The sequence below is a fragment of the Rhincodon typus genome, chromosome 9, assembly GCF_021869965.1.
Source record: "Rhincodon typus isolate 14 chromosome 9, sRhiTyp1.1, whole genome shotgun sequence".
Lineage (NCBI taxonomy): Eukaryota > Metazoa > Chordata > Chondrichthyes > Orectolobiformes > Rhincodontidae > Rhincodon > Rhincodon typus.
The window spans coordinates 81728385-81755979 of NC_063340.1; the positions used below are offsets into that span (position 1 = coordinate 81728385).

Below are 27595 nucleotides of genomic sequence, written 5' to 3' on the forward strand. Positions count from 1 at the left end.
ATCTATCCTGTCTTTTCCTGTTAATATCTTAAAGTCTTTGATCAGATCACCCCTTAACCCTCTTAAATTCTAGAGAACACAGACCTAATTTGTATAATCTCTCCTCGTACACGAACGCCTAAAACCAAGGTATCATTCTTGTAAACCTACATGGTACTCCCCCTGAGGTGTGGTGCCCAGGTCTGCTCTTGGTCTCCCCAGCATGGTCTAACCAGGTTTTTGTATAGGTGCAGCATAACTTCTACATCTTTATACTCCAGTCCTCTGGAGATATAAAGGCCAGCTTCCATTAGCTTCCTTGCGTCCTGATGTCAAGGGATGGTGCACATAAAATGAAGTTATTGTCAAAGTTATTGTCAGTTAGTGTCAAAAATTAAAGCAGCAAGTTAAACTTGGTAAATCATTGCAACTGTATCTTGCTGAAGCAATTCTAGCTCAAGTTCTAATTTTGTTCCCTGCTCATGATTGAAAAGGTGGTGAAGGAAAGAAACCTTTTGGAAAGAGGTGGGTGTGTCTTGAAGTGGAAATGTGAAAATCAAGAACTTTACACTCAGGCAGGATCCTGAATGCATATGGTATAATGCACAATTCACATCCACTTGATGTGAAGTGGGTGAACCTTTGCTGAGGTTTTTAGAGACAGCTTAGCTTAATGTATCAGGGTGCAGGTTAAGTGTTGGGATTTCACTGATAGCAGCTGCCCTCACCTCAGGGTAAGAATTAGTTTGCTGTTCTCGAATTTAAATGCTTGTGACAATTTATATAGCAGTCCTCCATGTAGTCAGCTGGTGCCTTGTCTTGTTTGTTGCATCTGTGTAACTGTTGATGTAATCTTACACTGGTCCCCACAGCAGCTTGGAAGTACCCTGTAGTATGGCAATTAGGAGTGGTCCTAACTGATTAAATGAACTGACACAATGATTGGACCTAGATAATACACCCTGTTGATACAAGTGCATAAGCAGTATGAGCAGGTATTCACCATACAGCCCCTTGAACCTACTTCACCATTCAGTACAACTATGGCTGATTTTCTGTCTCAACTCTCCTTGTTTTAGAATCAACACAATCAGCCCTAAAGCCATAACATTTAAAAATACAAGTAATTTAGCATATTGAGTCTGCCCTGGCGTTCAATGTGATCATGTCTATCTGATAATCCTCAATTTCACTTTCCTGCCTTTTCTCATAACCTTTTATTCCCTTACTGATTAAAAATCTGTCTTCTCAGCCTTGAATATTCTTAACGATGTACTGTACTTGAGACCCAGCCTTGTTAGCCCTCTGCAATAAAGAATTCCACAGATTCACTCTTCTCTGAAAGAAGAAATTTCTCCTTATCTTGGTCTTAATTTGGTAATTCCTTATTCTGAGATTGTGCCCTCTGGTCCTAGACTCTTCTGTAAGAGGAAGTAACCTTTGCACATCTATCCTGTAAAATCCCCTAAAAATCTTGCATGTTTCAATAAGGTCGCCTGTCCATTTTTCTGAACACCACTTGGTACAAGCCTGATCTACCCAACCTCTCCACATAAGAAAATCCCTCCATACCTGGGATTAGCTTTGCAAACCTTCCCTAGACTGTGTCTAGTGTCAGTGTATCTCTCCTTGGACAAGGAGCCCAGAATTGTTAAGAGTATTTCAGTTGTGGTCTGACTAATACCTTGTATAGTGCTTCTGATTTTGTTTTCGATTCTGTGCAGCATATCTACCTGCGATGTTTGTTGATTATTCACATGCTGTTGGATAAGTTCCACATTTACCAGCTTGTTGTCAGGTAATCTCTGTGCTGAATAGCAATTGTGTAGAGAGAACATAGTTTTGTTATTTCAGTAAAATCCTGATTCAGGTGCTGCAGTATCCTGATGACCACTGTTTAGCATTATGGAGGTGAGCAGTACACGCTGTTCATGGTATTTGTGTGAATTAAGAGTTGTATTGCCAGGGAGTTCTGGAAGTCAAAACATTCACCTTTGATTAATGAACAAAAGGTACGTAGATACAGGTTCTTAAGATTTTAACTTTTCGGATACTGCAGTCTCCAGAGTAGTTATTTTCCTTTGAGCCCTCTTTTATGACTTAGCCATTGTTTTGAAATATCTAATAGTGAAAGGAAAAAGATGATTGTGAAAATTGATTGAGTTGTAGAACTGGATAGTATACTGCAAGCAATGTTCCTTTTAAGCTGCATGACCATGCAGCCATTTGAAGGGTCCATGCATGCTGATCGACCGTGAGGACACCACACAGACATCAGAGGTCTGCACAGTAGCAGGAAAATCTCAAGGGAACGTAGACTATAAGATGATAAAATGTCCAAGAAACATATTGAGCAAATATCGTGGGGATACTTCATAATAGGGCAAAATTCAGATTGGTATCGCATTTTGAATTATAAATATTTCATAAGATGTTATGAGGGGGGATCTTATAGAAACATATAAAATTATGAAGGGAATAGATAAGATAGAAGTAGAGAGGATGTTTCCACTGGCAGGTGAAGCTAGGACAAGAGGGCATAGCCTCAAGATTAGAGGGAGCAGATTTAGGACTGAATTGAGAAGGAACTTCTTCACCCAGAGGGTTGTTAATCTATGGAATTCCTTGCCCAGTGAAGTAGTTGATGCTACATCAGTAAACGTTTTTTAAAAAAAAAGTAGATTTTTTTTGAACAATAAAGGAATTAAGGGATACAGTGAGAACGCCGGTAAGTGGATCGGAGTCCACGAAAGGATCCGCCGTGATCTTATTGAATGGCAGAGCAGGCTCGAAGGACCAGATGGCCTACTCCTGCTCCTAGTTCTTATGTTATAGAATGGGATTCAGCCATTCTACCCTTTTTTAATTCATTTTAATTCTCTTTAAAAGGAAGTTTGCATTATTTTCATGCTCAGTACATATAGCAGTAAGCCTGACTGGCACTCAACTGTGTCAAATGATATTCAACATACTCTCAAGACATGTAACTACACTAAGTGTCAGAACATCAGAGGTACTGACATTCAGATGGGATGTTACACATCATTCTCTTCCGATGGATGATAGATTGCTGGGCACTATCCAAAGATGAGCAAGGGAGTTCTTTTGATTCAAAAGCCAAATACTGCAGAAGCTGGAAATCTGAAATTAAATGTCAAAATGCTGGGAATACTCAACAAATCAGGCAGCACCTGCATGGTGAAACAGTTAATGTTTCAGGTCGATGACTGTGACCACTCTTTTTATTGTGTTATGATCCCAGCTAATATTAACCATGTCAGATTCCAAAGTGGAACCTGGCTTAATAGGCATTAAGTTTTTTTATTTTTGCAATTTGTCAATCATTGAACATATTCACAAGAGAATGCCAATATACTATTAACAAAAGAACATGGGTTTGTTACAAAAAATAACTGCGACGTTATCCAAGGACTATTTGAAACACCTATTACATATATCCAACATGTAAAGATTGAAACCTTTTTTGCTATCTACAACAATTTCGCAGACTCCTAAACCTGTGTAAGGTCACCTTGTATCTACCTTAAAACTCCTTGTTCAATTAACACAACTGTAATCTGTTTCTTTTTGGCAAAGTTCTGCATTAAATCAGTCCTACGTTCTGTAGTTCGTGTCTCTTCCTCCGAGCCTTAAAGAAGCTGCTAACTCAGCTCACTTATTGTTTGAAGTCATTTCTTTAACAGCCTTCTGTTTTGTGGAGTGTTTCATTTCCTGAGTTTTAAGCCACTCGGGACTTCTTTTCAGTCCAGACTGCTTTGGAGACTGCAAACCCAACAGCACTTCTGCAATAGACCTTTTTCTCTCTGACTGAAAACTGCACACTGCCCAGCTTCTTCTGGGCTTGTCTATTTTTGTGTTATTGGACTCCTGTCACTGGGAAAGAGTAGTTTTTTTTATTTCAATCTTCTTCCCTTTTTTCTTCATGAACTGGACTGTTCATGCAAGCAAACGAATTTCTAGACATTGTGGAACCACTCACCGAACTTAAAATGAAGCTAAGGTTGTATTTTTCCCCCTTGTTAATATAAAAATGCATATTCAACTTAAAGCTATACATTGTTCTTCCACTTTGGAGCTCATGTTTTCTAATAATAACATATCATTAATCTTCTTCACAATTGCCTGTGAAGCATTTTGGAAGATCTAAGGGTCGTAAAAGACTTTTCAAATGTAAAATTTCATTTTTATCTTTCCTTTCCAGATTACAGACAAGTTGCTTGAAATATCACAAACTAAAACTGGAGTCTTCAATGTGTTAATCACTCACTGTTGCCAAACTTGGCTGCCCGCTGTTTCTCCTGTTGAAGGTTTTCTACAAGATTATTTCATAAGTGCTGAAAACCACATGGATCTTTTTTTAGAGGCATGTCTATTTGGACCTGTTTTTAGGAAGGATCAGAGGTAAAATGAAGTCCTTTAAAAAAAATTGCTGTGTCTTATCAAAATTGATACTAACCTCAGCCTTTTATCATTTCACAAAATTTCCACTTCTTGGAAATCTCAAAAGTTAGAAGTCTAAAGTATGTGTAATTAGTTGTATTACCAAATGTGAATCAGAAAAATCTGTTGTATGCTTTCACAGATTGGTTCTTGATTTGTGTCTTTAATAAATTTAATGAAAATTTTCAAAGAATCAATTCTTTTCTTTTTGTCTAGACTGATTCAAGATGTACATGCCCATATAGAATTACTGGGCGATGAATGTGCAGCCAACACCGGCACTGAATGGTAAGCAAAAAGCTGGTTTCTGGGTTAATTGTAAGAATGGGCAGAGTTGATCTAGAGGAAAGCGGAGAAATGATTCATGGCCTTGGAAATGCTCACATAGACAAAACAAGATTCACTAGTTATCTCTGTAAACAATTAGCCTGCAATCAGAATATAACTGCACAGAATGGCAGGTGAAGAAGGACTATAATTTTATGATCTTTCTGGCTTTTTATTTTGGTATTCTCAGAGCAAAACATTTATGTGGTTTTCAGTTAATCTCAACAAATGTTGCTTTGGTATGCAAATACATATTGTTTTTTTTAGCTACCTCCATACATTCTTATTCACATTTCAGTGCTTTCATAAAACTTGAATTTGCCTGTTTTTAATCTGTTGCTTATGTGGCTTGGTTGTTTGATGCATTTGGCTGTTTGTCAGTAGTGGTTTGTTTCAATTCTCTTTGCACGATTTACCAACAGGAACCACTTAGCATGTTGCTTGCTGGTTATAAAGAAAGATCAAGTATTTGGAACACGAGTCTCTTAGAATTTTCCCCATGGCGATCCCAATCCTATAGCATGCGCAGGCTTATGTTGAAGTTGATGTTCAGGCAAGTTTAACATTGGAAGTATGTTGCCTTACAATTCCTGAACCCTTTTAGTTGCTCTCTCTACAAATTTCCTGTTTTCTGCCCACTACAAGACACCCAATCCACTATTGCAATTAGATTTACTTTTTTGTAAGGTCCAAGGCATGTCACAAAATGATGATTGTACTGTCCACATCCGTATACAATGTGAGGCTAGGACTCCAGGGACTGTTTTACAGTGACAGCTTACATGTTTGGAGGACTTAAATTCACTTTACACTAAACTTATCAAGTTTTGTACATATAACTAAAGTGGTTTGTTTAAAAGTTCTGAAAGTTCACTTTGGACATTGGAGATTTTTTAACAATGTTTCCTAGCAATCACACAATTGGTATGAACTGCTTGCTTTGCTGTACAATCGGGGGCTATTTTTGAACAGTAGCATGCTAGGAGAAGTTCTTGTGTTGTCTGTTTCAGTTGGAATGAAACAATAACAGAAATTTCTGGAAAAACTCAGCACATCTGGCAGCATCTGATGAGAGAAATCAGACTTAACATTTTGGGTCCAGTAACCCTTCTACAGAACTGATGGTAGCTAGGAAAAGGTTGGTATAGAGCCCAAAGAGAGAGAAAAAACAGTTGAACAGACAAAGGAGTGGGTAAAGGTCAGTTTGGGGAAATGAAAAGCTGCTACAGGGCACTATTAATAGCTGATAGTGGGTCGTGTGTGGTAGCAGCCCATGTGATAACAAGGCCTGGTATATGGGGGTAGGGGGAAGGACATGGAAGAAGGTGTCTCAAGGCCTAAAATTGTTAAACTCAATATTAAGTTCAGAAGGCTGCAGTGTTCCCAAGCAGAAAAATTAGGTGCTGTTCTTCCAGCTTGCACTGAGCTTCATTGGAGCACTGCAGCAAGCCTGAAACTGCCTTCCGGTGAAGGAACATGATTGTGTGTTGAAGTTGCAAGCAACTCGAAACTCGGTCTTTTTTGCAGACAGAATGTTGGTATTCTGCAAAGCGATCACTAGTTCAGAGTGCTTTTGTATAAGTATTTATACTTTATAAAAAATGTAATCTGTTTTTCTAATCAACCTGTTCAGATATGTTATTACACATCTCAGGAGCAGGTGGGACTTGAACCAGGCCTGCTAGTTCATGGGTAGGGACACTACCACTGCACCTCACAAGCCCTGACTCATTTATATTTTATTAGTGATTGTGTATGTTAACTATTTACTGCATCTTGTTTGACATTTTGTTTTGATAATATAAAGCTATACTTGTATTTAACAAAGCTGGTTGATAGATGTTTTGTTTAAACCTGATCTGGATAAAGTGTTTAAATGTCACTTTTGGTAACTGGAAAAAAATTTTTATTAATTGTCGTTATCCATGGAGTAGTAAGACTAAAATAATGGTGCACTCCTCTGGCCTTCATCTTAACACCAGTGCTACTAAATGATAAACTGATTAGGAGAACGTTGGAAAAGAAAACAAATCTATTCTTCTAGATAAATGAGCATATAAAGCCCTTGGGATGGAGACAATTATGGGAGGGAGTGTTGGGGCGACTGCTGTGGGGAAAGGCAGGCTCCCAGAGTTGGGAAGGAGTTAGTTCTTCAATGGTGAAGGATTGGATAGGCATTGTTTATTTGGGAAGGATGTGCTGACGTTTTGGATTGAATCTCAACAGGAAGAATGCAGGGTTATACTTTTTTAAAGCCTAATTCTTTAGGGACCATGATATGGAGGTACTTGTATTGGACTGGGATGGACAAAGTCAGAATTCAAATGACACCAGAGCCCAACAGCTCTGAGGTAGGGTCACTGGATCCGAAACGTTAACTCTTTTTTTTTTTTTTTTTTCCTTCTCAGATGCTTCCAGACCTGCTGAGCTTTTCCAGCAACTTTGTTATTATAGTCCAACAGATTTATTTGAAATCACAAGCTTTCGGAGTGCTGCTCCTTCGTCAGGTGAAGTGACTTCAGAGCGTCGCTCTGAAAGCTTGTGATTTCAAATAAACCTGTTGGACTATAACCTGGTGTCATTTGACTTCTGACTTTAGAGACCAGATAACACTACAGTATATTTTTTTTAAAACACACATGGTGAGGCTCTAGTTTGTGAGAACCACTTCTGCTAATCAGATTGCAATAATGACAATTGATTGGAGGGAATAAGTAATGTCCTTAACGTTGATCAATTAGCTTGGTAGACTGAGACATTGCTTCAGCACGAGAGGCTTTGATTGTCCTGATCACTAGCAAGTGTGACACTGATTCAAATTCATTTTTAAAAGCATTTTGAAATCTCAAGGCTAAAACTGTCTCATTTTACGTGAATTATCTACCTTTTTAATTGAGTCTGGACATATTTTGTTAATGCTTGCAGGAGTTTTCTTTTAAATCAAGGTGGATTCCCATCATCTTTGCACAGGATGATTTAAAATTAGCATCATTGTCACATGTACTCTCAGGAGTACAGTGAAAAGTTTACAAGTCACTACTTACAGCACCATTTTAGGTAGAAAGGTATCTAGGTACAGATTCTTAAGTACAAATTCTTAGGGGTGTGAAAATAATTCTAAAAACAAAGAAATAAAAAGTTCAGAATAATTGTCCTTCCAACCCAACCCATGCTGGCACCTAGCCTTGAGTCTGCTCTGGGCTTTGACTCCAGACCACGCCAGGCTTCACCTTGAAGCTGCGAAACCGCCCTGGAATCATCTTTTACTTCATTAGTCAAAAGCATATGCCATCCACCAAGGAGATTGTACCAACCCCTGAATTTTAATCTTGTTTTAATTGTTATTGAAACATCATGTTTACATATAATGATGTGGTAGTACAGGAATAATAATATGTGCTAATATGCCAGCAAAGACTGAAATGCATAAGACCAGCATAACTTGTGTAAAGTGCCTCACTAAAGTGGTTTGTCTTGCAACTGAGATCCTTGATGGTTATAGATGATGATTAAGGATAAGTGGTTGTAAACCATATAATCAGATTCTTAATGTGGAGCTTAACTGATTTTATTACTTCTCAATAAATTTATTTCCTGAATTGTTGAGGAATTTCACTTGGGGAGCAACCAACTGGTGTGTTTGATGTTGATAATGGGAATATCAATGATTTTTAAGATTTGGGTTATGGTTCATTGTCTGTGCTAACAATGTACCCATGTGGTTTGTAATTGTAAAAACCGAAAGAAACCTGTTCTGAGGAAGGGTTGCTGGACCCGAAACATTAACTCTGATCTTTTCACAGATGCTGCCAGACCTGCTGATCTTTTCCAGCAGCCTCTGTTTTTGTTCCTGGTTTGTAGTTGTGTTTTCCAACTTTGATACTTTGGCTTTTAAAAAAACATTAATTTCTTAAAATCTAAATTATACCCTTTTTTCTGACATTTTAAGTTTCCTTGCAATCCTTTTGAGCACTATTTTAGAGTCACAGTTTTCACAGCACAGAAAAAGACCCTCAGCCCAACGTGTCTGTGTCGGTTGTTGAGCGTCTTTCTATTGTAATCCCAATTTCTGGCAATTGGCCTGTAGCTGTGGTGTTTCAAATGTTCCTGCTGTAATCATTTATTTTAGGTGAAATTCTTCTCTTTTCCCCAAATCTGCTCTAAACCCACCTGCTCCATAAACCAGTGTGCACTGGTTGTTAACCCCTCTCCTAATGGAAAACGTTTCTCCCTATCTACCTTCTCGGTGCCCTTCGTAACTTTAAATACTTCACTCAGGTCCCCCCTCAGTATTCCCTCCTCTGAGGAAAACGACCCAGCCTATGGAGTTTCTCTTCATAGCTGAAGTGCTCCAGCCCAGGCAACAACATGTTAATCTCTGCACCCTGTCTGTGTAATCTAGAGCAATTTTTAGTAACTGCAGTTGTTTTTCTTATAACATGTATTTTAACACACCAAAAGTCTGAAAAGAGGCATGCAATCAATGGTTTTGTAGCCATCTATTAGTCAGAATGCATTGGATGATGGAGCAGCAGTTACGTACAAAGCTTTTTGTATCCCTTATGGCCACTGGGTTAGAATGACATTTGCAGGCACCTCAGAACTAATCATCTACTAGGATGCACACCAGGCCCAGATGGTACTTGGCCTGGGAAGGTCACATAGAAATTAGTTAACAGGGGTTGAAAAGCAAACATTTTCAAAACAATATCTAATTATTATTTAACTTAAGGTTGGAATCAGATTATTGAAACAGTAACATTCTTGTGACCCAAAACTTGGATAGTGCTTAACTTGTTGAAATAGGTGTTTTCTTTTTTGCTGATTTTACTACCTTGCAGTGAAAGCAGAGATGATCAATCAGTGCGGATTTGTGCCATTAACTTCCTCTGCCATTTGAATGGTTCGAATTCACTGCACAGGAAATTCATGGAGAATGTTTTCAGTAAACTCCTTGAAAAGGTAATTACTTATCTTTTGATATTTTCCTAGGGCAAGTGCCCTGATACACTGTTTGTACACAGATTTTTTTTTTTTGCTGAATATGTAGGATAATTTCTGACACTTACTTCCTTTTGATGATCAAAGCTGAGATATAGTTTACACGATAGCAGAAATGACCACAGGACCATGTAACACTACCCTGTTAAATGCTGGTTAGACAGAGTTCAGGCATTTACTTTTATAGTCTGATTTAGTTCTACCCCCTCAACAGAAATCCCAACAATGCTGATTACTTATTCCCCCTTTAATTATTTTTAATCAACCTACTCAGACATGTTTGGAGCAGGTACGACTTGATTCTGAGATCTACCTGGCTGACCGTTCCAATCACTAAGTGGTTAATTTATCTGACACTACTTTGGTAGCTATACTATACAGATGGAATATCTTCAGATTCTAGTGCATTCTATTTAAAGCTTTAATTAAATGACTTTGAATACAAAAGGGAACATAAATAAACTCAATTGAAGTACTATTTATAATTTCTTTGCAAGAGAAACTGCTTGTAAAAATGAGAAAAAAGTCTGATTACATAAAATTCTTTCTTCTGTCAACATCAGAAAATACGTGAGTTGGAGAAAGAATTAACGCATTTGAATTTTGAAGCCAACTAATTATCTCTGCCTTTTACTGTCAGTTTAAAAAATAATTAGTGTTTTTGTTTGACACTTGAGGCAGAGATTCCAACAGCTTACACCTCCCGCAATTAGATCGAGACAGGCCCAGAAATGTGTAGCCACTGCACACCCTTTGCAATACGCCAGATAAGGTGGTATTTGCATTTCATGTTGATAGTGTGCCTCACAGCATTTTGGCAAAGCCAGAAGTGATTTAGGGGTTGCAGTTGAAATGAGTGGTGTGCCATTTGCACAGGCAAATAAGGGACTGTTGCAAAGGGTTTGCATGTAAACCTATAACTGCAGGTAGAAAACTATATCCTCCACACTATCGTAAGAAATTTAAGACTTTTAACAAAGGGATAATGGAGAACTATAATTGCGAAGAAATACTGCTTTGTTTCCTCAGAATGAAGCGATGCAGATTTCCAGCAATATGATAGAAAGTCTTTTGTAAGTCTGGAAAAGTGGAGTTGAGTTGAACTATGCTGAAATGTAAGAGATTTAGAACAGCAAAAAAAGCTTGCAGAGTTGTGAAGTTAATTTCTGTGGTTGATAATTGAGACAGAAACACAGCAACATTCAAGATTAGGTTGAACAGGTGTAGAAATGAGATGGGAATACGGGAATATGATTAGTTGCTTTGAACTGTTTACTTTTGTGAAAGATAAATCACAGGTGGGCTGAACAGTGTCTATATATTATAACTTCTAACATCTGTATGAACCCTGAAACGCAAATAGAGAAAGAAACTGCAGTGTGTTTCTATCTGCGATTGATAACGCAAGAAATTGACCAATAGAATTTATTTTAGCAACAGATGTTCACTTTTGCTGTTCCTTCCACTTCCACTTGAATGGATGGTAGTATTATTTGTATGCATTTTAGGTATTTACATATTTAAGTCTTTGTAGATGTGCAGTCTCAAAGAGGTTGTGTATTTTCAGAACTTGTACTTTGAGTGAGATTTGATCAGATGAGGTTCTCCAAATTGGAAGTCCAGTTAGCTAGAATGCCTCTTGGATGTGGGATTTATTTTTGTAAAGGACATTTGATTCCTGTTCAGCAACTATTTACGCAAGATTGTATTATTTATCTTTTTGGATAACACGCCACAATCCCTAGCCTAATGTTCCTCAGCATCTGATGTATATCACCTTTCTTTTTTCTGTTTTTAAAGGATGAACAGCTAAGGAACACCAAAGGCAGATACTATGTGAACTCCATGCTGCATCGACTAAAGAACAGAATTTGGCAGACCCTGCTTGTTTTACTACCTCAAATGAACCAGGTAGAAACATTATAAGATGGTGCCTATAATTTACATTCATTAGGAAACAAAAAGTAATTACCTGTGAAGTAATTTTAATCTTTCTAAATGTTACTCTCTGAAAGCAGCTCTCTTTTTATTTCTCTAATAGCCCATTTTTCACTTTAAGAAGAAAGCATTCTTTGGCCTGTTGTTTGTTGATTTCTTTTTCTGGTAGTTCTGATTGCTGCACAGATAATTGTGCAGTGTTTGCATTTTGAAATGAAGTGCAATTGTGATGCATACTGAATACTGAATACATTGTGATGCATACTGAAATGCATGCTGAATTTAAAAATTCAACCCAAAATTAGCTTGCTCGATTCACCCATGGGATCTTTGAACGGACTTATTGCATGAAGTGTTAATGCTTTAAGAGCTGAGTGTGCTAAAGCGTTCAGGACCAAGATGATATCACATGCTCACCAGCCATGGGGAGTCGAAGGAGCAGCACGCTGGTCTGAGGATGTGTATATAACTTGCAATTACAAAGCAACTTATCAGTTTGTGTATGGGGTAGGCCTGATTGTGATTTTCAAGTAAGTTGAACCTATGCTGCTTACTAATCCATTGTGGAAGTTGTAATTCTGTTAAGGAACACAATATTTGCATACACGTTGTGATCAGTGGTGGTTTTCCTTTTACAAAAAAATTAATGCAGCAATGTGAACTTGAAAACACAGAAAGAAGCCTCAGGAAAGGTTTGAAGCAGCTCAGAAGTTACATTTACACTTGGACCCCAGGATGAAAAAAATCATTGTTCAAATGGCACCGACTAAAAAGTGATTTTTTTTTTTATTTGTGAGCTGGTCGGAATAGTGGCCTCATGGATGGAGAGTCGGTTCCGAGCTGAGCTGTGGAAGGTGACAGGACTTGAGCTACAGCTTAAAATCAGCACAAGATAGAATTTTTTAAAAAGTAGAAGCACTGCAGCAATGTTGCTGAATCTCCACATGGAGTAGACTTAGGGAGTAGTAAACTAGTTGTTGCAGTTAGTCCCTCCATACCCCAGAGCATTTGCAAAGACGGGGAACACAGAAGATGACCACTAAATTCCCTCGCATAAGCTGGCAGGCTACAGGTGAATTGAAGCTTTTAAACAAAGAATAGACCTCTGAATTTTAGATTTAACCATTGCTGACTTGGGTAAGTAGCCGTCAAATAAAAATAGCCTTTGGAGAGGACGGGTTGCAGAAAACGTTTCCTCTAAGATGCACCTGCACAGCCGCACTAATATTTCACGCACACCGACTTCTGTTTTCGGAAGTAGCTGCCACATGCAGGCTGTGAAGAACACGAAGAGATCGTTGGTTGCAAAGAGTCAACATTTCAGGCCTCTTTGAAAAGGATCATAGAGATCCTGCTAAGATATGGGAAAGAGTGGAGGAGTACTGTGTAAAAGTGGACTTTGGAATTTGTCTTTAACAGCTGATGTCTTAGAAGCAATGACAGCAGCAAGAATGATTTGATCAGTTTGTGCCGTGACAAGGGCAAGCACCCTAATTTCTCAGAGGCTGAGCTGTCTGTGGATAATAAACTGATTATGGTTTCAACACCCATCAAAGCTTTCCAAGATAACCTCTTGGAGAAAAAGAGAGGCATAGTATTGCCACCCTGCTAAAAGATGACAGAAAATATGAAGACACGTTAGCAGGACAAACAGCACCTGCAAGCAAGTATAGTTACCAACATTGGCACGGTAGCCAAGATATATAAAGCAAGCAAGCAGTGTTGAAAGTGCAGCTTGTTACTCCCACTAGCTGTCCTGCATTCCAAAATTTCGAGTCAGTTTTAATCACAAAATGTCTAATTTATATGACTTTAATCGCTATCTTAAATAAAGGAAACTCACCAGTTTCATCAACAAACGAGAAAACAGATTTGTTTATTGTAACATACCTATGCTTTAACAAGTGGCAAAATATATTGTTTATTACTGACATGCAAACTTAAACTATACCACACCCCCTTTAAATTTAAACATATGGGCACACACGCGAGACAAGATGCACAATTTTGTGGAAATATTGTGGATGGAAAACATAAGCGGAAAGAGGCAAATTCTTGGATCGGAAACAAACCACAAGAGTGGGAATGAAATGACTTTCTCGGTTCTTTTACTTTTGGCAATTATGTCATGTCAATCATGGTAACCTTAAATTTGGTAACTAGTCAGTAAAACCTAAGCTTTTACAGTGAGAAGTTCTTTTCAGGGTCGTTTGGTGCTGGTTTTGTTGAATTATCGGAGAGAGACTTCTGGTTTGACCTCTGGGTTTTTTGGAGGTCTGAGTGCAGCTGCCCACTTAGTTCTGTGACAAAGTTGCATCTTAAAACAATTCAAAAGGTGTTATTGGGCAGTTGATTTTTCAACCCAGAGGCACCTTGTACCAGCTAGTCTCGCAGAAGTATTAAATGCATCTTCTCGAAGGATTGCATGTGTTTGTGTAACTAAATTGGAAACACCACACAGTTCCACTTCCAACAGAATGAGTTAGATGCCAGGCGTGTGGGATACTGCATACTGGCCAAGGATCAACAATGACATCGGTAAGACAGTGTGGATGTGCGAGGCATGTCAGAGTCGCAAACTACAGCAATACGAAGAACTTTGCAGCAGATTTATTCATCATTTGTAGCAGCAATTTTCTCCTTTCCACTGACTCTTTTTCTCAATTTTCAGTTGAAAGACAGGGAACTGTATACTATTCCAATTATGCATAGAACACATACAAAAGTATGCTGTGGGAGTGAAGTGTGAAAAGACCATCATAGCAACAACCAACACTTAATAGCACCAATGAGACCAATACCTGTATAGGTCAGGAATGACTAGGTGTGAAGACCAGATCTCCAGAAGATTAGGCTGTCGTGATCTCCAGAGGATTGTCAAGCAGCCTTTGTTACACAGACTATAAGACTCTTCAATTCATAACTTTCAGAGTTCTTACTCTGTGTAAATAGTTTTGCAGCCACCTAATGTATGTGTATGTTCACTCCTAATGCATTGCAATTTGTGGGGCTGCGAGACAGAGATTGGGGAAGGGAAAGAGATACTTTGTTACTGCTTTAAGAGCAGAATGTGTTGATAAGCCAAGGATCAGGTTGACACCACGTGACCAGCACTCATGAGTCCAAGCAGCAGCGTACTGGGCTCAGGATGTGTACATAACTTGCAGTTGAAGAGCAACTTATCAGTTTTTCTGTAAAGTAAATCTGTTTGAGATTTTCAAGTAAACTGAACCAGTGCTACTTACCAGTCTAATACTGTGTCAAGGAACAACACAAAACTGTGATACTACCCATTTTTTTTGTGCTAAAGCTGCATCAATCTATTTCACAGGTTTTTCTGAGCAGCATCATAGAAACAGTTTATCAGGCTGGTTTGAGTGATAATCAGGCATCTGTAAAATACTTGATCGAATGGTTTATCATCTTAATGCTGCAGAAATGCCCTGAATTCATTGATTCTTTCTGGCGATGCTTCAGTTATGTAAGTAATCACAGGATTAATTAAATCTGCTCATTCCTCTTATTTTCTCATGCCAGTCTTGAACTCTATTTGGGTATACTTAGCAGCAGTGAGAAATATCACTGCTGTAGGAATTTACATTTCTCAGGTATTAATTTACTGTCTTGTAGGATCTCAGTTTGCTAATGACAATTCTATAGTGTATCTAGAACATAGAACAGTACAGCACAGTACAGGCCCTTCGGCCCACGATGTTGTGCCGAACCTTTACCCTAAACCTAAGGTCTATCTAACCTCCACACCTACCTTCTACTATCATCCATATGCCTATCTAATAGCCGCTTAAATGTCCCTAATGAGGCCGACTCCGCGATCCGCTCTGGCAATGCATTCCACGCCCCTACCACTCTCTGAGTAAAGAACCTACTTCTGACATCTCCCCTGTATCTACCTCCACTCACTTTAAAACTATGCCCCCTCGTAAAAGCTACCTCCACCCTAGGAAAAAGTCTCTGGCTGTCCACTGTATCTATACCTCTGATCATTTTGTACACTTCTATCAAGTCACCTCTCATCCTTTGTTGTTCTAAAGAGAAAAGCCCCAGTGCTCTCAACCTTTCCTTGTAAGACCTTCCCTCCATTCCAGGCAACATCCTGGTAAATCTCCTCTGCACCTTTTCCAACGCTTCCACATCTTTCCTGTAATGCGGCGACCAGAACTGAACACAATACTCCCAGATGTGGCCGAACCAGGGTTTTGTATAGCTGGAGCATAACTTCACGGCTCTTGAACTCAATCCCTCAATTAATGAAAGCTAACACCCCATACGCCGCCTTAATAACTGCCACCCAGGTGGATAGAGCTTTCAGGGAATTGTGGACATGAACCCCAAGATCCCTCTGCTCCTCCACACTGCCAAGAATCTTTCCGTTAACCCTGTATTCTGCTTTCAAGTTTGTCCTTCCAAAATGAATCACCTCACACTTTTCAGGGTTAAACTCCATCTGCCACTTCTCAGCCCAGCTCTGCATCCTATCAATGTCCCTTTGTAACCTAGAACAGCCCTCCGCACTATCTACAACTCGACCCACCTTCGTATCGTCCACGAGCTTACTAATCCACCCTTCCACTGCTGCATCCAAATCATTTACAAAAATCACAAATAGAAGAGGACCCAGAACAGATCCTTGTGGTACACCACTTGTAACAGAGCACCATGTTGAATATTTTCCGACCACTACCAACCTTTGTCTTCTAAGGGTCAGCCAATTCTGAATCCAATCTGCCACATTTCCTCCTATCCCATGCCTCCTTACTTTCTGCATGAGCCTACCATGGGGAACCTTATCAAATGCCTTACTTAAATCCATGTACCACATCCACTGCTCTACCTTCATTCACATGTTTGGTCACCTCTTCAAAGAATTCAGTAATGTTGGTGAGGCATGATCTACCCCTCACAAATCCATGCTGATTATCATGAATCAAACTGTGCTTATCCAAGTGATCATAAATCCTATCTCTCCAAGCCCTTTCCAATAATTTGCCCACCACTGAAGTAAGACTAACTGGCCTGTAATTTCCAGGGTTATCCCTATTCCCTTTTTAGAACAAGGGAATGACGTTTTCCTCTCTCCAGTCTTCTGGCACTATACCTGTGGACAGTGAAGACGAAAAGATCATTGCCAAAGGTCCTGCAATCTCTTCCCTCGCTTCCCATAGAATCCTTGGATAAATCCCATCACGCCCAGGGGGCTTATCTATCTTCAAGTTACTCAAAATTCCTAGTACATCTTCCTTACTAACATCGACCTCCTCTAGCCTACCAGCCTGTTTCACACTGTCCTCCTCTACAACTAGGACCCTCTCAGTTGTGAATACTGAAGAAAAGTATTCATTAAGGACCTCTCCTATCTCCTTAGGCTCCGTGCATAAATTCCCTTTACAATCCTTGATTGGCCCTACCCTTTCTCTGGTCATTCTCTTATTCCTCACGGATGTGTAAAAAACCTTGGAGTTTTCCTTGATCCTATCTGCCAAGGTTTTCTCATGCCCCCTTATAGCTCTCCTAAGCCCTTTCTTCAGCTCCTTCCTGGCTAACCTGTATCCCTGTAGAGCCTTTTCCGTTCCTTGTTTCCTAAACCTTATATAAGCCTCCTTCTTCCTCTTAACTAGTCGTTCGACCTCTCACAAGAACCAAGGCTCCCTCACTCAACCATATTTTCCCTGCCTGCTCAGGACAAACATATCGATCACACGCAGTATGTATTCCTTAAACAATCTCCACATTTCTATAGTGCTCTTCCCTGACAGCATCTGTTCCCACTTTATGTTACCCAGTTCTTACCTAACAGAATTATAATTACCCTTCCCCTGCCCCCCACCACACCATTATAAACCTTACCCTGCTGTATGTACCTATCCTTTTCCATTACTATTGTAAAAGTAACAGAGTTACTTGACAGTGGTCTGTCAAGCCAGGTTTCTCTCTGGGATCTGATGTGTCCACTGTTGCCATCAGTTTGGATTGTAACATGTCAACAATAACAACAGCATGTATTTACATAGCATTTTAAATATTGCCAAATAGCCTGTGGTTCTTTACAGCAAATTTTTAAAACCACAATTGATTCCATAATGAGATGTGACCATGAGGTGAGTCAAAGAAATAGACTTTAATCAGAGACCAAGAGGAAGAGCAAGGTATAGACCGTTTGAGAGAAGAGAGCCAGAGTCATGGTCATACAGTCATAGATGTTATGCTGCACTGAAAGAGTCCCTGTGGCCCATCAGGTCTGCACCAGTCAGAAACAACCAACTAACTATTCTAATTCCATCCAGCATTTTTGGTTCATAGCTTTGTATGCCTTGTCTTCGCAGGGACCAGGGTTCAATTCAGTCTCGGGTGAATGTGTGAAGTCCTGCTCCCACTCCAAAATTACTTTTGTGGGTTCTTTTGTTTCCTCCCAGAGTCCCAAAGATGTGCAGGTTAGGTGGATTGCCCATGCTAAATTGCCCCATAGTGCCCTGGGATGTATGGGCTAGATGGATTAGCCATGGGAAATGTGGGGTTAGAGGGATAGGGTGGGTTGTGGGGTGCTGTTCACAGTATTGGTGAAGAATTAATGGGTTGAATGGCCTCTATCTGCACCATAGGGATTCTACGGTCCTCACTAAACTTCCTGCCCCTTAGCTTAAATCTGTGCCCCCAGTCATTGATTCTTCCACAAGACAGGTTTCTTCCTGTCTACCATGTCTATACTCCTCATAACTTTGTTTTATAAAATTCTGTGTAAAATTAACTGTTCATGTCCCCTGAGTTCTTTGGAACTTCAGAATTTATGAGGCTTGTAGGACTGGAGAATGTTACAGAGCTATGGAGGGAATCCATTATAATTCATGGTTCTGAGAACTGTCATGCTGATCAGCGTAATGGTTGACCTGCTGCAATTCATTGAGTTATTGCAAGTGCATATTTCTTCCAGTGTGTAATATTCTGTCTCCTCTCATTCTTGATAGTTTTATGAGTGGGAGCAATTTGTCCTTATCTATTCTATCCACCCTTTGATAATTTTGAAAACTGCTATCGGATGTTTTGTTCATCTTTACAAAGCGAACAATCCCAGCCTGTCTAATCTATCCTTATAATTGAAGTTTCTCATCCCTGAAACAATTCTTGTGAGCCTCAGTAAAAGGTCTGCAGTGGGTCAGGAAGGCAGCTCGCCGCCACCACCACCACCACCACCACCACCACCTCAAGAGCAATAGATGCTGGCCCACCTAGTGACAACCACATCCCATGAATGAATTTTAAAGAGTTTTCTGGCACCTCACCTGACTCTAGGGAAGACTTGAGAGATTATGGCCTGTACCCCTGACATTTCCACTCCCTTTTTCTTCAGTATCCTCAGATGCATTTCATCCAGTCCCAGTGTTATAACTTTAAACTTTGAAGGTGTGCAATTCCCTACAGCTGCAACCAATTTTGCTCTTCTGAGGGACATCATTTATTATCAGTTAATATTGTAATTGTAGATAAATTGACAGGTTATTCCTTTGCAGTTTTATTGCTCAACACTGTTATGAGACCTTAAATAGTTGATTTGTTGCCTATATCATCAAGATATTATGATCTGTACTGGTGTGAAGGGAGGAGGAATGTATGAGAGGCTAATGTCAGTAGAAGCAATTTTACGTTCATTGTGGTGCTGAAGAAGGTAAGGCGAAGGCAGGGCCTAAATTAAAAGTTGACTATTTAAAATTTGAGTTCTTGCATAAATGCAGCCAGTATAGATGAGCAAGGGCAAGATAACCGGATGAGTATTATTGTTATCGGAAAGGATATCAAAAATGGAGTTTAGAGTGAACTGAAGATTAAGAGATAGCAGACAACCAACTTGACAATTCAAATAGTAAAGGAGAATTGATAAGGACACAAGTGACAATTTCAATTGCAGAAATCAGAACAGATGCAGAGGCTGTTACCAAATGGAAATTAATGATTTCGTGTTTGAGCGGGTGAGGGATCTTAAGCTCAGCTTAGAGCTGTCTCTGCCGTTGAGTTTAACAAAATATTGTTTTGTGGGCCGAACAATGGATTTGTTAGCCAGGGTGAAATTCAGTGAGAGAAGCACATCCATCTGTTTGTTCCTTTTTATATAGCACAACAAGCAAGTAATTGTCATCTTTGTTATCTGTGCTGTAAATCCTCAAATCCAAGCTTCTGCCCAGAAATTGGCCTCTGATATGCTCTAGTCTTCATTGCTGTTGATCATTACCACAGATGTTGCATTATAACAAAATTAATTACTGTAATATTGTGCCCTAAAAACAAAATTATAGAATAAGATGAGTAATGGTAAATTGAGGGTTGCATAAAAGGAAGGACAGTTTCACTATTTTGTTTCTAATTAGTACAGACGCATTGTATAGGGAATTGTTTTGCAAGTGGAGCTTTAAATGGATTCTCTAGAGTTATAATTATGCCTTAAAGTAAAAATCCTTTTATAGTTAATTGAAACTCAGCGCAACATTCCTAATTTGCGTGACTATTTCAGCTGAGCAACCAAATTAGCACTCCTTCCTGTTTGAATTAACAGTTGTTAAATACAGCATTTTATGACTTCTAAAGGTGTGAATCTGAAGTGAAGATTTAGTTTCTGTTTATTCTTCCTAGCAAATTAATGGAAGATAACATTATATTTCAGGTCTGAACTAACATTTTTTGAGCATTGTTCTGCTTTATTCCTGATTACAAGTCATTTTGACATTTTACAGTAATGCCAACCTTTACTTGCCCAGTGAACACGAGAACCTAATTTGGCTTGTTGCTCACCAGTTAAGGGGATGTGAAGCTGGATTATGCAGTCCAGGAAGGTCCCAGAATTGACCCCCCCCCTCCCCCCCACCCCTACCCCCGACAGTTCTGAGTTAGCTAAGTACAATTGAAGTAGTGTTAAGCAGTCTGCAAATAATCTTGGTAAGCTGGTTTACAAATGGGGAAACATTGGTCTTGGTTGCTGTTCCTGATGACTGTTCAACAACTCTGGTTGTATTACGTCATTCTGGTTTGAGGCTCAACTTGGCTCCAGTACCTTCCATAATTAAAAAGAAACTATGCCCTCACTTTCTAACTCAAACCTTTTGCACAATGTACCAGTGGATGCTGTTGCAGGCAGAATAACATCACTCGAAGAAATCAATACCATTAGAAAAGAGAATGACTCAGCAGAAAATAGTGAATTAAGTTTTCCCTTGCCAGCCTGGAAATCCCTTCTTTGGAAGCACAGTTAGGTGGAAATTTTTTTTAGCAGGTGTGTCAATTCTAGTACAGTACTTTGGAAATGTAAAATAATTTTCAAGACTGCTGTATAAAGTTTTATCACTTGTGCTTTACATTAATATTCATATCTGCAATGTTTTCCAGTTAACATGTTTGTAGGTAGGCACCCCAACATTATTGTGTCATCCAAAAATTCCAAAATCCAGCATGACTTGGTCCCAAGCATTGCAAACTGTGGAAAGGTTAAAGCCCATCTTTAAAAGAAGGGTTTTGTTTTATTTTGTTACATTGATTCAAATATATTGCTTCAATTCTCCTGTTTCATTTTGGATCATTTTCTGTAGAACCCAGAAAATACAAAAACCAGTATCTGCACGTTCCTGGCTGTGTTAGTTCACATTAATGTAATCCTTAAGAACATTTCAAAAAAGGTAAGCATTTTTATTTTCAGACCTAAATTCGTTAAATATTTAGGAATGTGTGGGATGATTAGAATCTGTGCTAAAGTTCTGTGATCATTATGCTAATTGTGTTTAATGATCAAAACTGATGGAGTTCCATTGTCCTGTTGGCCAAGAATCACATTCATTGCAAAAAATAAAGCAAGAGATGGCTCTCATGAAGGTTTTACCATTTATGTATTCATAGCAGTAAATCCCAAAGAGAAATTGTCAAACCCTTTGTTTTTGGCTGCAAATAAATTTACAACCAGCTGCAGGTATGTTGTTGTAATTCTGGAGCCAAAATTCAAATTCACAGCTCAGATGTAAAGGCAGTCAGCTGATGTAAGGACGTAAGAAATAAGGGTAGGAGTAGGCCATTTGACTTCTTGGGCTTGCTGCACCCGCCAATAAGACTACGGTTGTCTACTTCTATCAATTCCATTAAACCCTGCATTTGTGCAAAAGCCTTTATCTTCAGATGTGATGTGTATATTAATGCTCAGTTTGCTTTTTTCGACCTCTGTTAATCTTTATGTTGTTGAGAACAATATAGACTAAGGAAAAAATGGAAATTGCTGGAAAAGCTCAGCAGGTCTGGCAGCATCTGAAGAGAAATCAGTTCATATTTTGGGTCTCGTGACCCTTCCTCAGAACAGTTCTGAGGGTCACTGGACCTGAAACGTTAACTCAGATTTCAGTTCGCAAATGCTGCCAGATCTGCTGAGTTTTTCCAGCAATTTCTGTCTTTGTAACAGTAGTACTATGTACAGTTCTGGTCACTCTATTATAGGAAGGAATTGTTAAACAGGAGAGGATTCAGAAAAGATCTACCAGGATGTTGCGAGGAACAGAGGATTTGCCTTATAGGGAGAGGTTGGATGGGCTGGGACTGTTTTCACTCGAAAGTAAAAGATTAAGGGGTGACCTTTCTCGAGGAGAATAGATAACGTGAATAGGCAAGATGTATTCCTTAGGGTGGGAGAGTTTGAAAGTAGAGGGCATATTTTTAAGGTGAGATGAGAAAGATTTAGAAGGGACTTGAGAGGCAGCTTTTTCACTCAGAGGGAGATTTGTAAGTGGAATGAACGCTGAGGAAATGAGAGATGCAGGTACAGTTACAACATTTAAAAGACATTTGCACAGGAACGTGAATGGGAAAGGTTTAGAGGGATATGGGCCAAACGCAGGCAAGTGGGGCTAGTTTAGTTTGGGAAACTTGGTTGGCATGGGCAAGTTGGACCGAAGGGTCTGTTTCTGTATGACACTGAGTCTATTTATATTTATATATATTTATGTGTTACGTATTTATATTTAACATGTGAGGTTGAGTTTGGGATCTTGATTCTAAAATAGTAATCGTGGCAAAATAAGGGTCACTCTTCTTTTGCAGGGAACCTCATTTGCAGTTTCTCAAAACAAAAAATTTCTGCCCTGGTCTCCTTTCAGATAGGCAGATTATTTCAGATGGAACATTTTCTCTCGTGCACTAATCTGTGAAAGCTGAGTTGAAGATGGATTGTGAACAGTGGTATTTAATATGTATTTAATGAAAATGGGGACTTTGATAGGGTAGACTGAGTCATTCCTGTTTTAATTTTACAATGTGCATTTTTTACTTGTTTACCTTTATATCCGTATTCAAATATTTAAATTTAGAACCGCAGTAAATGAGATGTAACCAGTTTAAAATTGCAAAACTAAAGGATAATCTTGAATCACTTTCTTCAGGTAATTTATTGCATTACCTTTACAGTCAGTAATATGTTGATCCAAATTCTGGTGGCTTTTTTTTTAATTGTCTTATGACCTAGGACCAACATTTGAAAAAGGCGTTGAGTGTGATATTGCCATGGTGTCTAAACCACAACTTCAGTGTGCGACTATATGCCCTGCTTGCCTTACAGCAGGTATGGGAGGCATGTTTACAGTCTAAGGTAGAAGGCAAGGAGCTGCAATTTTTGGCACCAATTATCGAGTCATGTCTAGAACAAGCTGGAAACAAGCAAAGCACAGGGTCAGTATGAGACGAGCGTATGTTTTTCTTTTAATTGTCATTAGTTTCAAATGACCTGAGTGCTTATCTGTAGTTCTCCTTTTAGGAAGAATATTTTTTAAAATTATACATCTGTGCACATGTTCAGCAACCGTTTAAAAATATTTAGGGGCAATAAAACTCGCTAAGGCATTTAATATTTTATCATCCTTTTACTGCTTACTTCATTCCATGTGTGTGGCCAAAATCAAGCAACTTGCTCACATGTCTCTGTTAAAGCTATCGCAAAGCGGCTACTACACAATTCATACAGGTAACCTCAAATTTCTGCCCTTCGGTTTAACTTATTAGACTTCGGGGAACTAAGAGAATCTGAGAGTCCCTATTTTCAGTTGCACTCCTATGCCTTTTGCTGTAGGAATAGAGGAAGTACACACAGTAGCCATGGGGTGGCTAAAGATATTTGGATTCCGATTTACATTTGATTGGTGAAAAGGGGATGCGTCCATATTTTGTACCTGTGTCAAACACTACCCAAAGATTGGCACCATGAATATTTATCATGCGTGGGAGCAGATGTTTGTGCATCAGATTTAGAAACATCCTTCATTTTATAATTACTTATTGCTTTCATAACTGTATTTAACAAAAAATTCTGCACTTGTCATTTTAGAATTCAAAATCATAAAATTGTAAGTCTTAACAATTTTAGTTTATGGGTCTGTTGAAAGTTTAAACAGTTTTATTTTGTTTCGATTTTGTTCTTTTCGTGATGAATTTATTTTCTCTTCCCTTAAGGAATGCTGGAAAGAACTGGCAGAGAATTCAGGACCATTTCTTTTTTGGAAAATTTCAACCATTGGAAGACTACAGTTTAGAGGTATAGAAGAGGTGCTGAAGATATTCTTGACTTTCTTTAATATCTGTGTTTTCATAAAGTTTCAACATAAAAAACTGTAGTATTTTTGGTCAACATGCAATGCCTCAGGGTCATATTCAATATCAGTTAAATGCACATTAAGAGGCTTTAGCTTTTTTCCAACAATGTATACAGACTTCAGCTTAAGGTAGGCATCTCTTTTGGCACCTGCTGTTCTGGTCAACGTTGGAAATTCATTATTCATGTGCGTCTGAAGGGTCACCGGACCCGAAACGTTAACTCTGTTTATTCCTTTACAGATGCTGCTAGACCTGCTGGGCTTTTCTAGCAACTTTGGTTTTGTTCCTGAAATTGAGTTATGTTGTTCAAATGCAGTTAATGTGAATTTGTTCCAGCCAGTAGATCGAGTCACTTGTCCATTGCTGTTTAGTTGGTGATGGGGATGGCTGTGGCTCGGTTGGTAACCCTTCTGCTTCAGTCAGAGAAATTAGAGGTAACATGGTTAATATAGAAATAATGGGTGACTTCAGTATACTTATAGACTGGATAAACTTAATCAGTGCTACTGCTGTGGAGGATGAATTCCTCATGTATGCACAAGATGGGTTTCTGGAGCAATACATCGAAGAGGCTAATTTAGATTTAGTGTTACAGACTGAGAAATGACTTCCTTAATGACAGAGGCTTCTTAATAACTGCTGTAAAAGAGCCTTTGCGAAACAGTGATCATAATTAGATAGAATATCATTCAAGTTTGAATTCAAAGTAGTTAATTTGGAACTGGGATCTTAAATCTAAACATTTGAAACGATGAAGTATTTAGAGATACTACATGCTTTGCAACAAATATACACTCCTGTAAAAGCCACAAACACCCAAGGAGAAAAATAAAATAACCATGGCTAACAAAAGAAGTTAAAGATTACATTAGATTAAAGAAACTATCTTATAAGGATTCCAAAAAAGTGGTAAGCATGAGGATTGGAAGCAATTTAGAATCCAGCAAAGAATGACCATGAAACTGTTGGAGGGAAAATAAAAGAATGCAAGCTAGTGAGCAAGAAACATAAAGTCAGCCTGGAAAAGCATTTTTTTTTATGTGAGAGGAAAAGATCAGCTTGTACGAATGTCGGCCCATTATATGAGAAATTATCGAGAACAGGGAAATGGTGGACAAACAAAATGCACTTTGTGTCTTCATGGAAGAAGATACTGAAAATCTCACAGAAAATGAGGCTACCAAGGACTTGTGAAACTGAGGAACTGAAAGAAATTAGCATTTCTCAGGAGGTAGAACTGGCAAAGTTAACTGGATTGAAGTGATAAATCTACAGACCAAATGAGCTTCATCCCAGAATGTTGCATGTGGGAGCAATAGGAATAGTACTTCGGTGTTTTCTTTCAAAATTGTGTAGATCCTTGAAAGATTCTTGCAGACTGGACAGAAGCAAATATAATATCACTATTTATTTAAGAAAGGAGAGAGAGGGAGAATGGAGAACGAAAGAGTTGTTATTTTGATGTGAGTAGGAAAAATGTTAAAGTCTATTCCAAAGGATGTAATTACTAGACACTTGGGGGAAAAACATCAAAGTTAGGCGAGCCAGCATGTCGTCTTGAAAGGGAAATCATGTTTGGCAAATCTATTGGACATTTTTGAGAATGTTGGTTGTAATGTTGATTTAAGAAGAACTAATGGATGTGGTGCATTTGGAATTTTCAGAAGTCTTGATAAGGTTCCTCATAGGAGGTTAATAAGCACAATTGGTGTGCATGGGCTTGGAGGTAATTTACTAATCAGGTCTGAGAATTGATTAGCAGACTGAAAGCAGAGCAGGAATTAACATGTCTTTCTCAGGATGGCAAGCTGTTACCAGTGGCTTACTGCAAACGTCAGTGCTAGAGCCACAGTTGTTCAGTCTCAGTAAGTGATGTTGATGTGGGGACAAAATAAATGGGAAAGTAAGTTGTGAGGAGGATGCAAAGAGGCTTTGAGTGGTCTTTGTAATGACTGAACAAATGAATGTGCTGTCTGTACAAGGCCTTGGTAAGACCACACCTGGAGTATTATGTGCAGTTTTGATCTCCTTAACTGAGGAAGGATGTTCTGGTTATGGAGGGAGTTCAACAAAGGTTTACCATCCCATTATTTCTGGCATGGCAGGATTGATGTACAAAGCAAGACTGGATAGATTAGGACTATATTTACTAGAGTTTAGAAGAATGAGGGGTGATCTCACAGAACTCCATACAATTCCAAGAGGATCTGACAGGGTAAATACAATTAAGTATGTTCTAGCTGACCAGGGAGTCCAGACCAGGGGTCGCAGTCTAAAGATACAGAATAGGCCATTAAGGACTGAGATGACGAGAAATTTCTTCACCCAGAGAATGGTGAGCCTGTACACCTATTTGCCACAGAAAGCAGTTGAGGCCAAAGCATTGAAAGGTTTCAAGATGAAGTTAGACATACTTATTCAGGCTAAGGGATGTATAGGGAGAAAGTGGGAACAGGGTATGGAGTTCAATGTTCAGTCATGATTGTATCGAATGACGGAGCAGGCCCAAAGAAATGAATGGCCTACTCTTGCTCCTATTTTCTATATAATCAAAACCTCTACTCCACAAGGCATCCAAAAAGTGTAAATGTCCAAATGAATCATCAAGATGGTTAAATTTACTTTTACTGTTATCAGAACAAAAGAGAAACGCCAACCAGGTTTCATCAATAAACGCAAAAACTTATTTTGAAATAAACCTAGTCTTTAACAAGTAGCAAAAGAGATTATTAACTATTATTATGCATGCTATACGATGCTAATGTATGCTATACCACCTTTAAAGCCGAACCCAAACACATTCATACACAGACAGGACATGCAGTTCTGCAGAGTTAATATAGGTGGAAAACTAAGCAAATAGAACATCTTTGTGTATGAAGAATCCAAACCACAAGATGGAATGAGCTGACTTTCCCTGTTTTTGTTGGTTTCTGCAAACAAGTTCATGTTGCTGAAGTCAACAGAGTAATGGAAGATACTCAGTTTGGGCAGGTGGTCACTTAGATACACGTTTTTTAATGAGCAGTTCAGTTTTCAGAGTCTTTTTCTTGAGGTAAAAGACAATTTTGAGAGCGAGAGAGAACACTTTCCTTGCTAACTTCTCCACAATTGGAAGTTGTTTTCCTTTTCCAGGAGGCAAAGAGATTTGTGTTCCCCGCAGGCTTCTTGAAAGCCTCTCACCAATTGCACCATTCCCTGATTTGTGGCAAAACAAACTTAACAGTCCAAAAGCCATTGCTAGGCAACCTGTAGCGCAATGTGCCTTCCA

The 27595-nt window shown here is 38.9% G+C and overlaps 1 protein-coding gene across 1 annotated transcript in view; it reads left to right on the plus strand.

Moving 5' to 3' along the window:
- The window catches only part of tarbp1 (TAR (HIV-1) RNA binding protein 1), a 107321-nt gene that overhangs the window by 76522 nt on the left and 3204 nt on the right, over positions 1 to 27595 (plus strand). Inside the window, exons 18-25 of the mRNA XM_048601372.1 lie at positions 4202 to 4401; positions 4657 to 4728; positions 9609 to 9729; positions 11569 to 11679; positions 15038 to 15187; positions 21294 to 21380; positions 23204 to 23406; positions 24184 to 24265. Of these exons, the coding sequence (XP_048457329.1) occupies positions 4202 to 4401; positions 4657 to 4728; positions 9609 to 9729; positions 11569 to 11679; positions 15038 to 15187; positions 21294 to 21380; positions 23204 to 23406; positions 24184 to 24265 (1026 nt within the window). The remainder of the gene's footprint in view (positions 1 to 4201; positions 4402 to 4656; positions 4729 to 9608; positions 9730 to 11568; positions 11680 to 15037; positions 15188 to 21293; positions 21381 to 23203; positions 23407 to 24183; positions 24266 to 27595) is intronic.